This window comes from Oncorhynchus clarkii, chromosome 5 (assembly GCF_045791955.1).
Source record: "Oncorhynchus clarkii lewisi isolate Uvic-CL-2024 chromosome 5, UVic_Ocla_1.0, whole genome shotgun sequence".
NCBI lineage: Eukaryota > Metazoa > Chordata > Actinopteri > Salmoniformes > Salmonidae > Oncorhynchus > Oncorhynchus clarkii.
In genome coordinates this window covers 72476205-72493609 of record NC_092151.1, presented here as the reverse complement: position 1 = coordinate 72493609, position 17405 = coordinate 72476205, and the positions used below count along the sequence as shown (strand labels likewise).

General features: G+C 43.1%; 1 protein-coding gene across 13 annotated transcripts in view; it reads left to right on the top strand.

Annotated features, from left to right (window-relative positions):
- The window catches only part of LOC139409355 (palladin-like), a 104047-nt gene that overhangs the window by 83375 nt on the left and 3267 nt on the right, over nucleotides 1–17405 (top strand). For 2 of the 13 annotated variants that reach the window (XM_071154379.1, XM_071154377.1), the window contains 8 exons: nucleotides 4910–5590; nucleotides 6821–6959; nucleotides 9300–9401; nucleotides 10121–10159; nucleotides 11986–12207; nucleotides 12682–12831; nucleotides 15678–15766; nucleotides 16418–16550. In XM_071154379.1, coding sequence (XP_071010480.1) covers nucleotides 4910–5590; nucleotides 6821–6959; nucleotides 9300–9401; nucleotides 10121–10159; nucleotides 11986–12207; nucleotides 12682–12831; nucleotides 15678–15766; nucleotides 16418–16550 — 1555 coding nt within the window. Of the gene's footprint in view, nucleotides 1–4909; nucleotides 5591–6817; nucleotides 6960–9299; nucleotides 9402–10120; nucleotides 10160–11985; nucleotides 12208–12681; nucleotides 12832–15677; nucleotides 15767–16417; nucleotides 16551–17405 lie in introns of all 13 variants that reach the window. The other 11 variants (XM_071154378.1, XM_071154376.1, XM_071154387.1 and 8 more) reach the window with 7 other exon arrangements.

Sequence of the window (17405 nt, the reverse complement as noted above, 5' to 3'; positions counted from 1 at the left end):
TTAACAGATGCAGCTACGTGGACAAACTGTTTTAAAGGCTCTCCACATGATTGAACGCACAACACAGGCAGTCCGGCAGTGAAGGAGTCTGTTGAAGAGAGAAAGACAAGGCGCTGAGGAAATGAAGCATGTTTCCCCTCTGCTTGAGCGAGCGGGTGAGGCGAGGAGAGGCGCTTCTGCCTCATGCGCTGAGAGAACATAGCCAAAAAAGGAATGAAAACGGTACAGAGGAGTGGACGCCGAGGCTGGCTCTCTCAGCAGATGCCAAACTATTCTTGTAAAAGTGCTCTTTTGGTGGAGGCTTGAATGTCCAACATTGCTGGGATTTTTAGGAAAACACATGGTGAAAAGTGCACTGCACTTGTGCTAATTCTTATAAACTGTAACCTACAACAGCACACAGGTTATGACAGGTTGGAGTGATTTAAATAATGACTGTTTATTTGGGTCTGAAGTTCCACTGTTGATACACTCTTAGAAAAAATGGTTCCAAAGGGTTCTTCGGCTGTCCCGATAGGAAAACCCTTTTTGGTTCCAGGTAGAACCCTTTTTGGTTACATGCAGAACCCTCTGTGGAAAGGGTTCTCTATTTTAGATACCACTTCTTTTTTTTCTAAGAGTATACTAATGATGGGAGCATGTTTATTTTACCTTTATTTAACTAGGCAAGTCAGTTAAGAACAAATTCTTATTTACAATGACAGCCTAGGAACAGTGGGTTATCTGCCCTGTTCAGGGGCAGAATGACAGATTTTTACCTTGTCAGCTCAGGGATATGATCCATCAACCTTTCGGTTACTGGCCCAACATTCTAACCACTAGGCTACCTGCCGCCGTAAATGATCTGGAAGCATGTCGAATATCTGTCTTATGATGTTTTCACTGACAGAACTGACATTTTATTGTAAAATGTTCACTTGTTTAGTTCTTAACATGTTAATTATTATTCTTTATTATTCTTTATTCAGGAAAAACAAATTGAGATCAGGGTCTCATTCTCAAGGGTGTCCTGATCACAGTTATACAACAAATATGTCAAACAAAACAGCAATCAATACAATGTAAAATAAAAATACAAAATACAGTAGAAAGAGGGAGAGGAGGCTGGGGGAGGGAGTGTGGGGGGGGGGGTGGACCCTCGGACAGAAAATGAAAAATAGCAGAAAAAACTCTTCCTGATTATTCAGCATCTGGAACAGATTGTGGGAATGCAGGTCTAGTGGAGTCCTGATGACAAGGCATGTTGCTGTAGCTATAGTCTTCTACCCAGGCTTTCTGAAGGATTCACTACTAGTCACACTAAGACTGGGCCATTAACATGAAGGTCTCTGACACATTGGGGTTTTATAGCTTTCCCAAAGACCCTTCTCCCCTTTTGCTACCCTGAGAAGATAACTCTTCCATTTCATGTGTGTTCTGGAGTTCCCACTCTGCAGTCCTGTTACAAGCCCCCAGACGCAAGTAAAAGATGTCCCTGTAATTTACCCCTTCAAAGCAGGGAGTGGACATAGGATGTGTAGTTTACTCGCCCCCCTTTTTTCATTCCAGTATACAATGTCACGTTGTATAAATGATTGGAGACAGGCGCAGGAATATGTAATAGGGGGTTTTAATACTCCACTAATACAACATGCCATGAAAAGGCAGGGGGACGAAGCCCAAAACAAACACGTACACAAAAACACAGGGATGTGACCCAAACAAAAGAGCGAGGTAAAACCGCTAATAAATACAAGGGACGAGACCCGCAATAACAATACATGAGACGAGACCCGTAAGAACAATACATGAGACGAGACCCGTAAGAACAACACATGAGACGAGACCCATAAGAACAATACATGAGACGAGACCCGTAAGAACAATACATGAGACGAGACCCGTAAGAACAATACATGAGACGAGACCCGTAAGAACAACACATGAGACGAGACCCATAAGAACAAGTACACAACAACACATGAGACGAGACCCATAAGAACAATACATGAGACGAGACCCGTAAGAACAATACATGAGACGAGACCCATAAGAACAAGTGCACAACAATACATGAGACGAGACCCATAAGAACAAGTGCACAACAATACATGGGACGAGACCCGTAATAACAAGTGCACAATACATGCAGCACGAAAGCCGAAACAACAAAGCACAGGTACTCACAAGACCAAAGGACATGGGAACAATAACCGACAAGACAATGGTGAACAGAGGGCACATATATACAGTTATTAAATCAGGGGAATTGGAGTCAGGTGTGCGTAATGAGACAGTTCAGTGACGTCTAGAGGTCGGTGTCGTAAACCTCCAAGACTGGTGCACGGAATGAGCAGCAGTACCGAGGGAATCCATGACGGTCCATCAGGGGGCCGAAGTTGCGTCGGACGGGCCAGTTGCAGCTGCCGAAGTTGTGACGGCGTCGGACGGGTCAGAGGTTTCTTATCGGTCTATTAACTCATCGACAGCATGGTAAATCCATGAGTCAATATTTTCAAACAACTCTTACACTAAAAGGGCATTATCATCATGTTCACAATTTCACAGTATTTCCATCACTGGACAGTTTATTAGGTACACCCATCTGGTACTGGGTCAGACTCCCTTTTGCCTCCAGAAAAGCCTGAAATCTTCAGGCATATATTCTACAAGGTGTTGGAAACGTTTGTTGCTTAGTTGGTGTCAAGGGACCTAACGTGTGCCAGAAAACATTCCCCACACCATTACACCTCCGCCACCAGCCTGTGCTGTTGACACCAGGCAGGATGGGCCATGGACTCATGCTGTTTACACCAAATCCTGACTCTGCCATCAGCATGACGCAACATTTTCCACTCCTCAATTGTCCAGTGTTGGTGATCGTGTGCACACTGATCGTGCCGCTTCTTCTTGTTTTTAGCTGATAGGAGTGGAACCCGGTGTGGTCGTCTGCTGCAATAGCCCATCCATGACAAGGATCAACGAGTTGTGCATTCCGAGATGTCGTTCTGCACACCACTGTTGTACTACACCACTATTTGTCTGTTTGTGCATTATTCTTTTCATTCTCCTTCAACCTCATCAATGAGCTGTTTTCTCCCACAGGACTGCCTCTGACTGGATGTGTTTTGTTTGTTGCACTGTTCTCGGTAAACCCTAGACTCTGTAGTGTGTGAAAAGCCCAGGAGGACGGCCGTTTCTGAGACACTAGATCTGGCACTCCTGGCACCTAACGTAGGTCACTCATTTTGCCCATTTCTAACATTTAATGGAACAGTAACTGAATGCCTCAATGCCTGTCTGCCTGCTTTATATAACAAGCCACGGCTACGTGACTCATTGTCTGTGGAACGATACATTTTCGTGAACAGGGTGGTGTACCTAATAAACTGAGAGGTGAGTTTGACTACACTTGGACTTTAAAACGGCAACAATTTCGCTACGTCCCATGGCAAAATGTGTAGAATTACAGGAAATCAGTAGGATCAGTAACCTCCTGAAAGTCTTAGTTTCCCCATCCACTGATCCCAGACCAGGCCGGGCCAGAAGTGATGATTGTACAGTGAGTAGACCGTGTAGGAGGGCTCAGTGTGTGAAATCCTCATGCAGCCATACCTCTGTGACAGAATACAATACTCCATCATTAGGACTCACCCCTGCCTGAGAACAAGATGCGACAGAGACGTGTTTGTTTTTGTTGTTTCATCACATTTCCCTTTAAGAGATGTGAGCTGCCACACCTTGTCCCTAGTACAGTACTTGTATGTCTCTCTCCCGTCTGTACCGAAATCAATTACATTATTACAATGTTATTATCACGTATTTTATGACCATGCCTAGTCTTGTCCTTGACCCCGCAGAGGTCATCACTCTGTTGAGCGTTTGTCATAATGGAAGACAACATTGGCAGAACTTCCTCACATTTCGTACTCCGGTCTCCTTTTAAAATGTTTTATTGTTTGATGTGGCTGTCGACAGGCTGGTCTTTTAAGTCTTTCTGGAGCTATCAGTCCCTGCACCCTGTGCAGTGGTTTCCTCCCCACTAATCAGCACTTTACACAACGCACACACACATATATACACACACACACACACACAGATGGTAGCTCGGATGGCTAGCTGAATTAACCACACCCCACGGTCCCCCTGAACCCTTTAACCTCAGGCCTGACAAGCTATCAATTCCAGGCTGGTGAAAAAACGTAATTCCTGATCGAGGAACCCTGGACGGTCCAGTGCTGATGTCATCCCCACAACTCTGTGTGTGCTTTTCAACTACTCACAGTAACAGCCTGTAACTTTAGAGCAATATCTCAGCATGACTGGGATGCTCATTCTCTATGATTGTTAAATTGCCAATCACAATTGTCTATGTAATTTGCGTAACCAGAGAGAGGCGGGGAACGGAGTATTGTGTCAGTCATGGGAAAAGGGATGACAGTCGAATGCTTTCGTAACATTTCTACAACGTGCCTGAAACCTTGTAGCAGTGTTAACTCATCCTGCCCAGCGTTTTAGTGGGGTTGAGAGGATGTAGTGTGTTAGCGGGTATATGTCCTATGTGCTGATTGGTGACCTGGGGGAGGAAACTACTTCTACCTGGCTCTCTGGGCATTTCTACATTTCTACTGACTCAGACACAATTATGTGGATATACAGGAGTCTAGTAAAGTACTGTATGAATTCCATTGGTCCACACTTTATGGTATGCTTCTGGTCTACCTGTGTGTGTGTGTGTGTGTGTGTGTGTGTGTGTGTGTGTGTGTGTGTGTGTGTGTGTGTGTGTGTGTGTGTGTGTTCCTGCTTTCACTTAGCAGACAAGCTTGTTTGAACTTTGTCCATTTTGTAGAATTTTTTTTAACTGTTTGACACAATCATTCACAGTGATCCCACTGTCCAGTAGATGATGCCCTTGTGTCCTTCCTTCCAGGAACGCAGAACAGTTGAAGCAGCTGCAGGATCAGATTATATTGGAACAGCAGGAAGCAGCCAATTGGATCCAACATCAGGAGCAAGAGCAGGAAGTCCCGCCTCTGCCACAGCAGCCCCCGGAAGTGCCCTCTCTGCCTTCTCCTCCTCTTCCCCCTCCTCCCTCCTTCCAGGAGCTGGAGAGCAGCGCCATGCAGACCAGCACCTTCAACTACGCCCGGCCAAAGCAGTTCATTGCTGCCCAGAGCCCTGGGGGGACTGGCCCTACGGGGGGCTATGTCACCCAGTCCTCGGGGTCCTCTGGTTCCAGCCTGCCCTCCCCCCTCTCCCCACCCACCTCACAAAAACCCTTCACCAGGGTTGTCCTGCCTCCCTTCAGTAAGGGCGGCAGCATTGAATCTCAGTCCCCTTCCTCTCCCTCCTTCCCACCTCCACCTCCTCCCTTCCTCAGTAGCAACATTTCATCCTTGTCAGGCCCTGCCAAAGACTTCCCTCCACCCCCTCCTCCCCCTCCTCCACCTGTCTCTTCGGCTCCCCCCTACTCCCTCGCCCACTCCAACAGCTCCTCCCCCTTCACCTCCATGCCCCAATCACCTGCTGGCTTCCTGGCCTCTGTCCTTCCAGCCACACCCACTAGCCCATCCTTCAACGCCCTGGGCCTGCCTAAAGGGAACGGGACTATGTGAGTATCTATACACATACTGTGCGCACAGTTACACTGGCTCTCTGTGGGGCAGTACCCTATACTTTCAGACCCTTTCATTCCCCAGTCAAATGGGAGTGTAATGTGTGCATATCAGTCAGTGAGTGACAGCCTGTAGCCAGGCTGGCTCTCCCTCTCCCTCGCCTAGCAGCAGCTGGAGGTTGGAGGTCTGCTGCTAGATGGAAGATGACGTGTTTACATTCTTATACAGCATGTTTACAGCACAGAGACCAGGGCTATTACACTCAACCTCAGCTCAGAGAGCACCGTCTCCTGAGGGGTGTGTGTGTACGTGTGTGTGTGTTAGAATGTTTTGCCCATATGGAAAATATACACAATGACTTGTGCGAAGGGAGTGACAAAGTCAAAGAAACAGATATTTGAAGGGTTTATGCATAGCTGAGATTTCAACTCACACTGCTGCACTCCCAAAGGGTACTGAAGGTGTTCCCATAGGAGAACCCTTTTTGGTTCCAGGTAGAAGTATTTTGGGTTCCATGTAGGACCCTCTGTGGAAATTGTTTTACATGGAACCCAAAAGGGTTCTACCTGGAACCAAAATGGGTTCTTCAAGGGTTCTCCTATGGGGACAACTGAAGAACCCTTTTTGGGTTCTAGATGGCACCTTTTGGGAATTTTCCAAAATTCAATCATATTTCTCAAGTCAAAAAAGCCCCACCATCTCAGGCCAGTCCTGACTATGCACCCAGAGTGAGCTTGGTCATGTTTATGTTTAGTTAACTGATAGAGATCTGGTGTTGTGTAGATAATCCTGACTCTGATTTGTCTGATGATGCCTGGCTGGCTGGAGAAAGCATCCACTATACTCTGCTGTCAAACACACTCTCCACCCCCCCCCCCCCCCCCCGCCCCCCTTATCATCAAGTCCTTTCCTCTGTCTGTTTTTCCCCCTCACCATGGCATTCCTGCAGCAGGGGAGAGAGATAAGAGGACCCTGTGTAGAATGCTTGAGTTGGACAGAGAGAGAGAGAGAGAGAGAGAGAGAGAGAGAGAGAGGAGAAGGAGAAGGGGCTTATTCTGACTATCACAGCTTCTAATAAATCACAGTCAGTCCAACACACACACAAACAACAGATGATATATCATGATCTACTGTAGAACGACACAGCAGCCGCTATTGAGTGAAGTGGGTTTAAAGGTCTGGGATGCCATGTTCTAATCTCCTGGTCTGTTGTGTTCTGTCAGCAGTGCTTTTCCCCGGATGCAGTCCAGAGGAACCCCACGCCTGGCCTCAGACTCTGACATCCAGGGAACCAAGGATGCTGTCATTCAGGACCTGGAGAGGAAGCTACGATTCAAGGAGGAGCGCATGAGCAACGGACAACAGGTGTGTGTGTGTGTGTTACTGATTGCCTTCACAACACTGTAGATGACTGTGTGTTTGTAGGTAACTAGGGAATGAAGCTGTTTTGTAACATTCATTAATACAATCACTCCATCAAGTCAAATGTCAATCCTATTTCATTTCCAACCATTCAATCATACTACATAGCGTAACTATGCCACAGATATGATCACAGACATACATACTACATAGTGTAACTATACTACAGATATGACCACAGACATACATACTACATAGCGTAACTATACCACAGACATACATACTACATACCGTAACTATACTACAGATATGATCACAGACATACATACTACATACCGTAACTATACTACAGATATGATCACAGACATACATACTACATAGCATAACTATACTACAGATATGATCACAGACATACATACTACATAGTGTAACTATACTACAGATATGACCACAGACATACATACTACATAGCGTAACTATACCACAGACATACATACTACATAGTGTAACTATACCACAGATATGACCACGGACATACATACTACATACCGTAACTATACTACAGATATGATCACAGACATACATACTACATAGCATAACTATACTACAGATATGATCACAGACATACATACTACATAGCGTAACTATACTACAGATATGACCACAGACATACATACTACATAGCGTAACTATACTACAGACATACATACTACATAGTGTAACTATACTACAGATATGATCACAGACATACATACTACATAGCATAACTATACCACAGACATACATACTACATAGCATAACTATACTACAGATATGATCACAGACATACATACTACATAGCATAACTATACTACAGATATGATCACAGACATACATACTACATAGTGTAACTATACTACAGATATGACCACAGACATACATACTACATAGCGTAACTATACCACAGACATACATACTACATAGTGTAACTATACCACAGATATGACCACGGACATACATACTACATACCGTAACTATACTACAGATATGATCACAGACATACATACTACATAGCATAACTATACTACAGATATGATCACAGACATACATACTACATAGCGTAACTATACTACAGATATGACCACAGACATACATACTACATAGCGTAACTATACTACAGACATACATACTACATAGTGTAACAATACCACAGATATGACCACAGACATACATACTACATAGCGTAACTATACTACAGATATGATCACAGACATACATACTACATAGCATAACTATACTACAGACATACATACTACATAGTGTAACTATACCACAGATATGACCACAGGCATACATACTACATACCGTAACTATACTGCAGATATGATCACAGACATACATACTACATAGCATAACTATACCACAGACATACATACTACATAGTGTAACTATACTACAGACATACATACTACATAGCATACCTATACTACAGACATACATACTACATACCGTAACTATACTACAGATATGATCACAGACATACATACTACATAGCATAACTATACTACAGATATGATCACAGACATACATACTACATAGTGTAACTATACTACAGATATGACCACAGACATACATACTACATAGCGTAACTATACTACAGACATACATACTACATAGTGTAACAATACCACAGATATGACCACAGACATACATACTACATAGCGTAACTATACTACAGATATGATCACAGACATACATACTACATAGCATAACTATACTACAGACATACATACTACATAGTGTAACTATACCACAGATATGACCACAGGCATACATACTACATACCGTAACTATACTACAGATATGATCACAGACATACATACTACATAGCATAACTATACTACAGACATACATACTACATAGTGTAACTATACTACAGACATACATACTACATAGCATACCTATACTACAGACATACATACTACATAGTGTAACTATACCACAGATATGACCACAGACATACATACTACATAGCGTAACTATACTGCAGATATGATCACAGACATACATACTACATAGCATAACTATACCACAGACATACATACTACATAGCATAACTATACTACAGATATGACCACAGACATACATACTACATAGCATAACTATACTACAGATATGACCACAGACAAGCAGCTTTTTTGAGTCCAACATTTTTTTTCTCCATGTCATCCATTTCATAGTGTTAATAGTTTCATTAACAACCATTTATCTCCAGAAGACCATGTCTTAATATTTGTAATGAGTGTGTGTTGCTGTTGCGACTGACACACTAACCCCAGCTGACCCATTAATCGGTGCTTTCAGAGGTTAACATATGAGGAGAAGATGGCTCGCAGGCTGCTGGGGGCAGACAACGCAGCCACAGTACTAAACACACAGCAGCAGGATGAGGAGCCAGTTACACAGGTACGCTGCTGCTACTGCAGGCACGCCAAGGAAGACCATCTGTGTGCTACACCTTAGCTCACTGTATTATTGCATGTGTATGGCCCATATTCAGCTACACATTCAGTCATAGTTTGCAGTCACACACCAATGTGATGAAGTATAAAATATAGGCTATAACTGGAAATATTAACTTACAAATTTAGTCTTAAAGATTTACTAAACACAAAACCTCAGTACAGATTTGACACACACAGATTTGTTTCATTGACTAAAGCCAATCCTCACTGCAAAGTACACAGACTCTAGAAGTGAGCTGCACCGGGTTTGTCCTCTCATAGCTGCAGACAGTGGCGGTGGTCTTTAGGTCAGGCTGTTCTAGGCTGCTATCCTGTAGTGATGTTGGGCTCTGGCTGCCTGGAGGCCCATGGGACTGAACCTGGTTCCCTGTCTGATAGATTTGTCTGGCCACCACTCTGCCTGGGGCTGTGAGTTTACCTGAGAATAAAAGCCACAATTGCACGTTCCAATTCAGAGCAAATTATATGGAAATGTGTGTGTTTTGTGGAAATGGTGGTTACAGTCATAATGTTAATATATTGTATAAGACTGATCGTGCTGTTAAACTCTTTAGTGTGAATGCAGGTAATTATACACATGTTTTGGTGTGCGGTTGGACCTCAGGACATGACATCATACAGTAACACAGAGACCACACCTCTGTTCTTTTCTCTTCACAGGATTCCAGTTCCTCTGACATAGAATCTGTCCCTCAAAAGGTTATTCAAGCCTCTTTCTCTCCTTCCTTCTCTTCGCTCGTTTTCTGACTCACTGTGTGTGGTCACTCCCCAATCTTAAGCCGTTCAACAAAGCCACACTGATAATAATGATATTAGATGTGTTCACACACCCTCTGACTGTAGCAGGATCCGACCTTGAAACCTGGGAATGAACTGATAAGGATAACTTATTTTTGCTCAAAAGTTTGGGGTCACTTAGAAATGTCCTTGTTTTTGAAAGAAAAGCAAGCTCTTTGTCCATTAAAACAACATAAAATTGATCAGAAATAGTGTAAACATTGTTAATGTTGTAAATGACAATTTTTTTAAATGGAATATCTACATAGGCCCATTATCAGCAACCATCACTCCTGTGTTCCATTGGCACGTTTGTTAGCTAATCCAAGATTGTCATTTTAAAAGACTAATTGATTGGTTGCTGATAATGGGCCTCTGTATGCCTATGTAGATTTTCCACTAAAAAATCTGCTGTTTCATGCTACAATAGTCACTTACAACATTAAATGTCTACACTGTATTTCGGATCCATTTGATGTTATTTTAATGGACAAAAAATTGTGCTTTTCTTTCAAAAACAAGGACATTTCGAAGTGACCCCAAACTTTCGAAAAGTAGTGTACATACATTTGACAAAAAGCTGATTAAGCAGGTTCATTCATGGTTCTGGTATGGTCGTTGTGGTGGTTACAGAGCTTTTGACCAGCTGTAGTCTTCAGCCAGTGCTGACTGTACCCAATTACTGACCAATGCTCTTCATGAAAAAGCGAGTAAGCATGTCCAAGGCTTTGTCACTGTACATGTCTAGCACTTTTAAAGGTCCAACGCAGCGTTTAAAAACATCTAAATATCAAGTTATTTCTGGGGAACAATTCAGTACCTTATTGTGATTTTCTATTAACATTGTACAAAATGAATTCAAATAGAAACAAAAATAGCTTCTTGGTAAAGACTGAAAACTAGCTGTTATTGGAAGAGGTTTGGAACCCTATTTCTTATTGGTCTATTTCTTAACTAAAACAGTATTATTCCAACCTCAGTGTGGAAATGTAAATAAAACAAGAAATTCAAATGCACTGGGACTTTAATGTACATGTTGATTAATTTAGTGTTTGTTAATTGGTCACTTTTGATATGTTAATCAAATATTCGGAGCATGCATGAGTTTGTTCCCAACACCACCCTGACATAAGATACTAATATGAACATGGTTCACTGTCATTATAACTATGAGATGAACCTGTTGCTGTGTGTGTGTGTGTGTGTGTGTGTGTGTGTGTGTTACGTGTCACATGTCCTATATATCTCTTGTTTGTGTACGTGCATGAGCGAGTGAACGAAAACTGAGAAAACAATAACAAGCATTTAAGGGCGGGAGAGAGAGAGAGAGACGAAGAGAGAGAGAGAGACTCCTGCAGCTGTGTCTTGGGCATGTAATTATCTGTCAGTCAATTCACACTACTCTCCAGATGTTGCTTCTGCCTCGACAGCCCGAGCCAGGATGGTGAGACTGAAGGAGGAATAGATAGAAAGAGGGGAGGAATAGAGATATAGTTGAGAGGGAATAGGGAGAAACTGGGTATATGTGAGAAAAATGAATTGTTGTGCTTGAATGAATGAAAGAATGAATAAATCAATGAATTCATGCATGAGTGACACAAAATGCTTGTGGCGGAGTGTGCTTCTTGTTCATCAGTTCTTTCTGTGATCCAGTTCCTCTGATTTCCGTCTCTTCCTGTAGTTGTGTTGATGCTCTTTGAGCTCCATCACCCAGCATTAACCCTGCTTCCTCTCTGTGTGCTCTGCAGGAGTACAAGGTGTCCAGCTTTGAGCAGCGCCTGATCAGTGAGATCGAGTTCCGTCTGGAGCGCTCTCCAGTGGAGGAGTCTGACGACGATGTGCAGCATGACGAGGATGCCACCGGCACCGGGGTGGTGCCCTTCTTCGACAGCAAGCTCAAACACTACAAGGTGTTCGAGGGCATGCCCGTCACCTTCTCCTGCAAGGTCATTGGAGACCCCAAGCCAAAGGTCAGAGGTCACACTGATCAGCCGTTCTTAATGTCAATATTACTGTCACTTTATTCAGGGTGTATTGTTATATGGTGTACATTTTTTATGTACCAACATACAGTATTGTTCTGTGAATTGGGAGTTGAGGATGTGTAGTGTTGTTAGTAGTAGGTTGAGGTACATGTACAGTGATTTGCTATAAGGGCCAGGCTTGGTGTACTAACATCTGAGTCCACCACTGCCTATCCCTAGCTCATAGGGCTTCTGTCATGACTGGGTGATGACAGGCATCAGATGAACGGAAGAGAGAGAAAAAGAGAGGGCCGATAGAGGGGGGATTGCAGTATAATATAATAATATACTCTTTTCTCTCTGCTCCTATAGGTCATTGTGTAACTCTGTGTTGTCCCTGTCCACTATAGATCTACGGGTTTAAGGATGGGAAGCAGGTCATTGTGTAACTCTGTGTTGTGTCTATCCTGTCCACTATAGATCTACTGGTTTAAGGATGGGAAGCAGATCTCTAAGAGGAGTGAACACTACAGGATCAGTCGTGACGCTGACGGGACCTGCAACCTCCACACCACCGCCGCCTCATTGGACGATGACGGCAACTACACCATTATGGCTGGTAACCCTGAGGTGAGAACACCCAACACACACAGGACCTGACTGACTCATACCCCATATAGAAAACCCTGCACACACATTCACACCAAACTGCTGTACACAGGGGACATACTGTATCTATGAACACACATTATCAGGACCAGTCAGTGGTGCTGGTACTGTTAGCAGTCATTAGTTCCATAATAATGGAGCCGCGGAGAAGAAAATGGTCTCCAGCCAGCTGGGCCCTCTCGCTCCCTCTCTCAATTAATTCAATTCAAAGGCTCTATTGGCATGGGAAACATTGCCAAAGCAAGTGAAGTAGATAATAAACAAAAGTGAAATAAACTAAAATTATCAGTAAACATTATTCTTTTGGAACTTTTGTGAGTGTAAAGACATTTCAAATGTCATATGTGCATATAGTTAAAGTACAAAAGGGAAAATAAATAAACATAAATATGGGTTGTATTTAAAATGGTGTTTGTTTTTCACTGGTTGCACTTTTCTTGTGGCAACAGGTCACAAATCTTGCTGTGATGACACACTGTGGAATTTCACCCAATAGATATGGGAGTTTATCAAAATTGTGTTTGTTTTCGAATTCTTTGTGGATCTGTGTAATGAGGGAAATATGTTTCTCTAATATGGTCTTAAATTTGGCAGGAGGTTAGGAAGTGCAGCTCAGTTTCCATCTAATTTTGTGGTCAGTGTACATATAGCCTGTCTTCTCTTGAGAGCCATGTCTGCCTACGGCGGCCTTTCTCAATAGCAAGGCTATGCTCACAGAGTCTGTACATAGTCAAGCTTTCCTTAAGTTTGGGTCAGTACCAGTGGTCAGGTATTCTGCCACTGTGTACTCTGTTTAGAGCCAAATAGCATTCTAGTTTGCTCTGTTTTTTTTTGTTCTTTCCAGTGTGTCAAGTAATTATCTTTTTGGTTTCTCATGATTTGGTTGGGTCTAATTCTGTTGCTGTCCTGGGGCTCTGTTTGTGTTGTGAACAGAGCCCCAGGACCAGCTTGCTTAGGGGACTCTTCTCCAGGTTAATCTCTCTGTAGGTGATGGCTTTCTTATGGAAGGTTTGGGAATTGCTTCCTTTTCGGTGGTTGTAGAATTTAACGGCTCTTTTCTGGATTTTGATCATTAGCGGGTATCGGCTTCATTCTGCTCTGTATGCATTATTTGGTGTTTTCCGTTGTACACAGAGGATATGTTTGCAGAATCTATTTGTCTCAATTTGGTGTTTGCCAAGAGTGTGCAAAGCTGTCATCAAGGCAAAGGGTGGCTATTTGAAGAATCGCAAATATAAAATATATTTAGACTTGTTTAACACTTACTACATGATTCCATTTGTGTCATTTCAAAGCTTTGATGTCTTCACTATTATTCTAAAACGTAGAAAATAGTCCAAATAAAGATAAAACCCTTGAATGAGTAGGTGTTCTAAAATTTTGGACCGGTAGTGTTTTTGCTGTTTGCTCTTTGTTATAGAGCCAAAAAGATTGGAGAAGTGGTTTATCCATACATCTCCATTTTGGATAGATAGCTCTCCGTGTTGTTGTTTGTTTAGTGTTGTTAGAGTCTATGGATTCTTCAATTACATTGAGCTTATTTCTGACGTACCGTTCCTTCTTTTTCCTTAGTGTATTTCTATATAGTTTTAGTGATTCACCTTAGAGACGGCGTAGGCTCAGATTTTCTGGGTCACTTTTTGGTTGGATAGGTTTCTCAATTTCTTTCTTAGGTTTTTGCATTCTTCATCAAACCATTTGTCCTTGTTACTTTTCTTCGGTTTTCTGTTTGACATTTTTAGATTTGATAGGGAAGCTGAGATGTCAAATATACTCTTTAGGTTTTTTGCTTCCAAGTTTACACCTTCACTATTACAGTGAAATGTTTTCTCCAGGAAGTTGTCCAAAAGGGATTGAATTTGTTGTTGCCTAATTGTATTTGGTAGGTTTCCACACTACTTTCCTTCCATCTATAGCATTTCGTAATATTATCCTGTTTCTTTGGCTTTGATGCCTCATTATTGAGTATTGCTCTGTTCAAGTGGACAGTGATTTTGCTGTGATCTGATAGGGGTGTCAGTGGGCTGACTGAACGCTCTGAGAGACTCTGGGTTAAGGTTCGTGAAAAAGTAGTCTACAGTACTACTGCCACGAGATGAGCTATAGGTGTACCTACCGTAGGAGTCCCCTCGAAGCCTTCCATTGACTATGTACATACCCAGTGTGTGACAGAGCTGCAGGAGTTGTGGCCTGTCTTTGTTGGTTATGTTGTCGTAGTTGTGCCTAGGGGGGCATATGGGGGAGGGAATACTGTCACCCCCAGGTAGGTGTTTGTCCCCGTGGGCTGAGGGTGTTAGGTTCTGGAAATGATTCATTTCCCCCTATAGGATGGAGAAGCTGTCTTCATTAAAGTATGGGGATTCTAGTGGAGGGTTATAGGTAGCACACAGGAGGACATTTTTCTCTGTTGAAATCATTTCCTTTTGAATAGCCAAATGTAACATTTTCTTGTTCTAATTTAATAGAGTGAGTTAGGTCTGCTCTACCAAATTTGCCGCTGGTCTGGGCGGGGTGTCCAGGTGGTCTGGGCGGGGTGTCTCGCTAGTCTGGGCGGGGTGTCTGTTGAGCTGTTGCTCCTGTGTGAGGTGTTGGGGCTGCGGTTGAGGGTGGTGCCCTTTAGGGTCCAGACGAAGGTGGGCAGACCTGGTCTTAAAGGCTGTTCAAGTCCAGAGTGGAGTGGTGGTTCAGGTAGACATTTGGTTTTGAGGCACAGTCATGGGAAATACTTGTGTTTACCTGCTGTATGTTAGCAGGGTGGAAGTATTTTTGTGGTAGCAGGGAGGAGATAACCTCTCTCTCTCTCTCAGGGGAGGGTGAGCTGTACTGGAAGGATGATGGTCCAGGCAGTGAACCAGAGGGGGAGGAGCCAGCGCTCTGCACCTGGACACATCCGCAGGTAAGGCCACAATGACTGACAGGCACAATGGCTGTCAGTCATTTTGCCTGACAAACACAGGGAGAAGAAGGACAAACGAACACTGTTGGCTATTATTCATAATTAATAATGGGCTTTAGAAATGTGTTGGCAGGGTTCTTGCTGGCTATTATTTGCTTCTGGACTGCCTTAATGCATCAGTACTGTGCAAGTACAGACTCACACTCATTCACAATAAGTGGTCAATACACCAGGTGTATGAACATCCGTCCTAAGATACCGCTATTATAAACTATTAAAAGAGTTATGGGCATATACAGGGTTTACAGTACACTTATGTTGATATTAGAGTATTAAATCAAACTTTTTGTGTTGACGTTTTTATATTCGTTGAATAGTGTAGTGTGGGTGGGTGGAAACACCTGTTGGTTCTTGATCTGTGCAATGATTTTTCAATAAAATATCTCTCCCAAATATATTAACTGTCAAACACACACACAACAGTCCAATAACCTGATATGATCCACTCGCAGATAAGGCTTTCATATCCGGTCTGCCTGAGTGAAGCTTTTTAATATATCCATCAGTGCCTCCCTCCCTCATCTCTCTCCTTTTTACCCTTTATCTTCCCTCTTTTCTTCTCTCCCTCTCTTCCCCCCTCTCTCGCCTCAGACCTAGGTCTCGGTCCAGAGACAGTGGTGATGAGAACGAGAACATCCAGGAGCGTCACTTCCGCCCCCACTTCCTGCAGGCGCCTGGTGACCTCATCGTCCAGGAGGGTAGGCTCTGCCGGATGGACTGCAAGGTGAGACCACGGACCCTGAACACAGCCCTTCTTGACCTCAAACTACAGCTACACCTTTAGGATTCTACCATTGTTGGCCTGTTGGTTAGGGAAGAGTGTGAGGCTTTTAATTAATGGAAGCATTACAGATTAAGAATTCAAAAAAGGAACATTCCAACTTTCCAAAATGAACCCTGGTGTTGAGCACATAGTAAATCGGAGGAAAGGAGTGCAGATCCACCCTCAAATTCTCTCTGTGTCAGTGATGAGGAGTGTCTGTGGGCCTGAGAAAGGCATCCTCCCTATGCATTCCATATACTGGAGAAGAAATAATTGCAGCTATATATTTCATCTCCTCTTCCATGATGAATGTCTCAGAGCGAGTGAGGAGAGGAAATGCTAGTGTCATTTTGCTAGGATTAAGAGGATTCTCTCTCACTCTTTCTGCCATTATTTCTCCCTCCCTCTGTTTTCTCTGTGCCTTCCCTTTTCTCTGTTTCTCCCTCGGTCACCAATCGTTCCTCTGCAGCCTGCGGCAGTCAGACAATTAGAAAACTGTTACAAAACTATAATAAAACCTAACAGCACCATACACGGAATTCACACGCTATAACAAGACTCTCTTTTTATACAAAAAATAGAGTGAGTCATCAATGATATTTACTTCCAAATTATTTGTAGTTTTCAAACTTTCCATGCCCAAAATGGACTACAGGAAGTGTACTACATGAATGTTCAACAACAAATGACTTAATTCTACTTCTAGCACTTAATAAACTCAAGGCCGGATACATACACATGCACATACACAAACACGCACACATAGGTGGGCTCTACCGTGCACAACTGAAGGAGGGGCAGGTGTAGGGTTTCTCT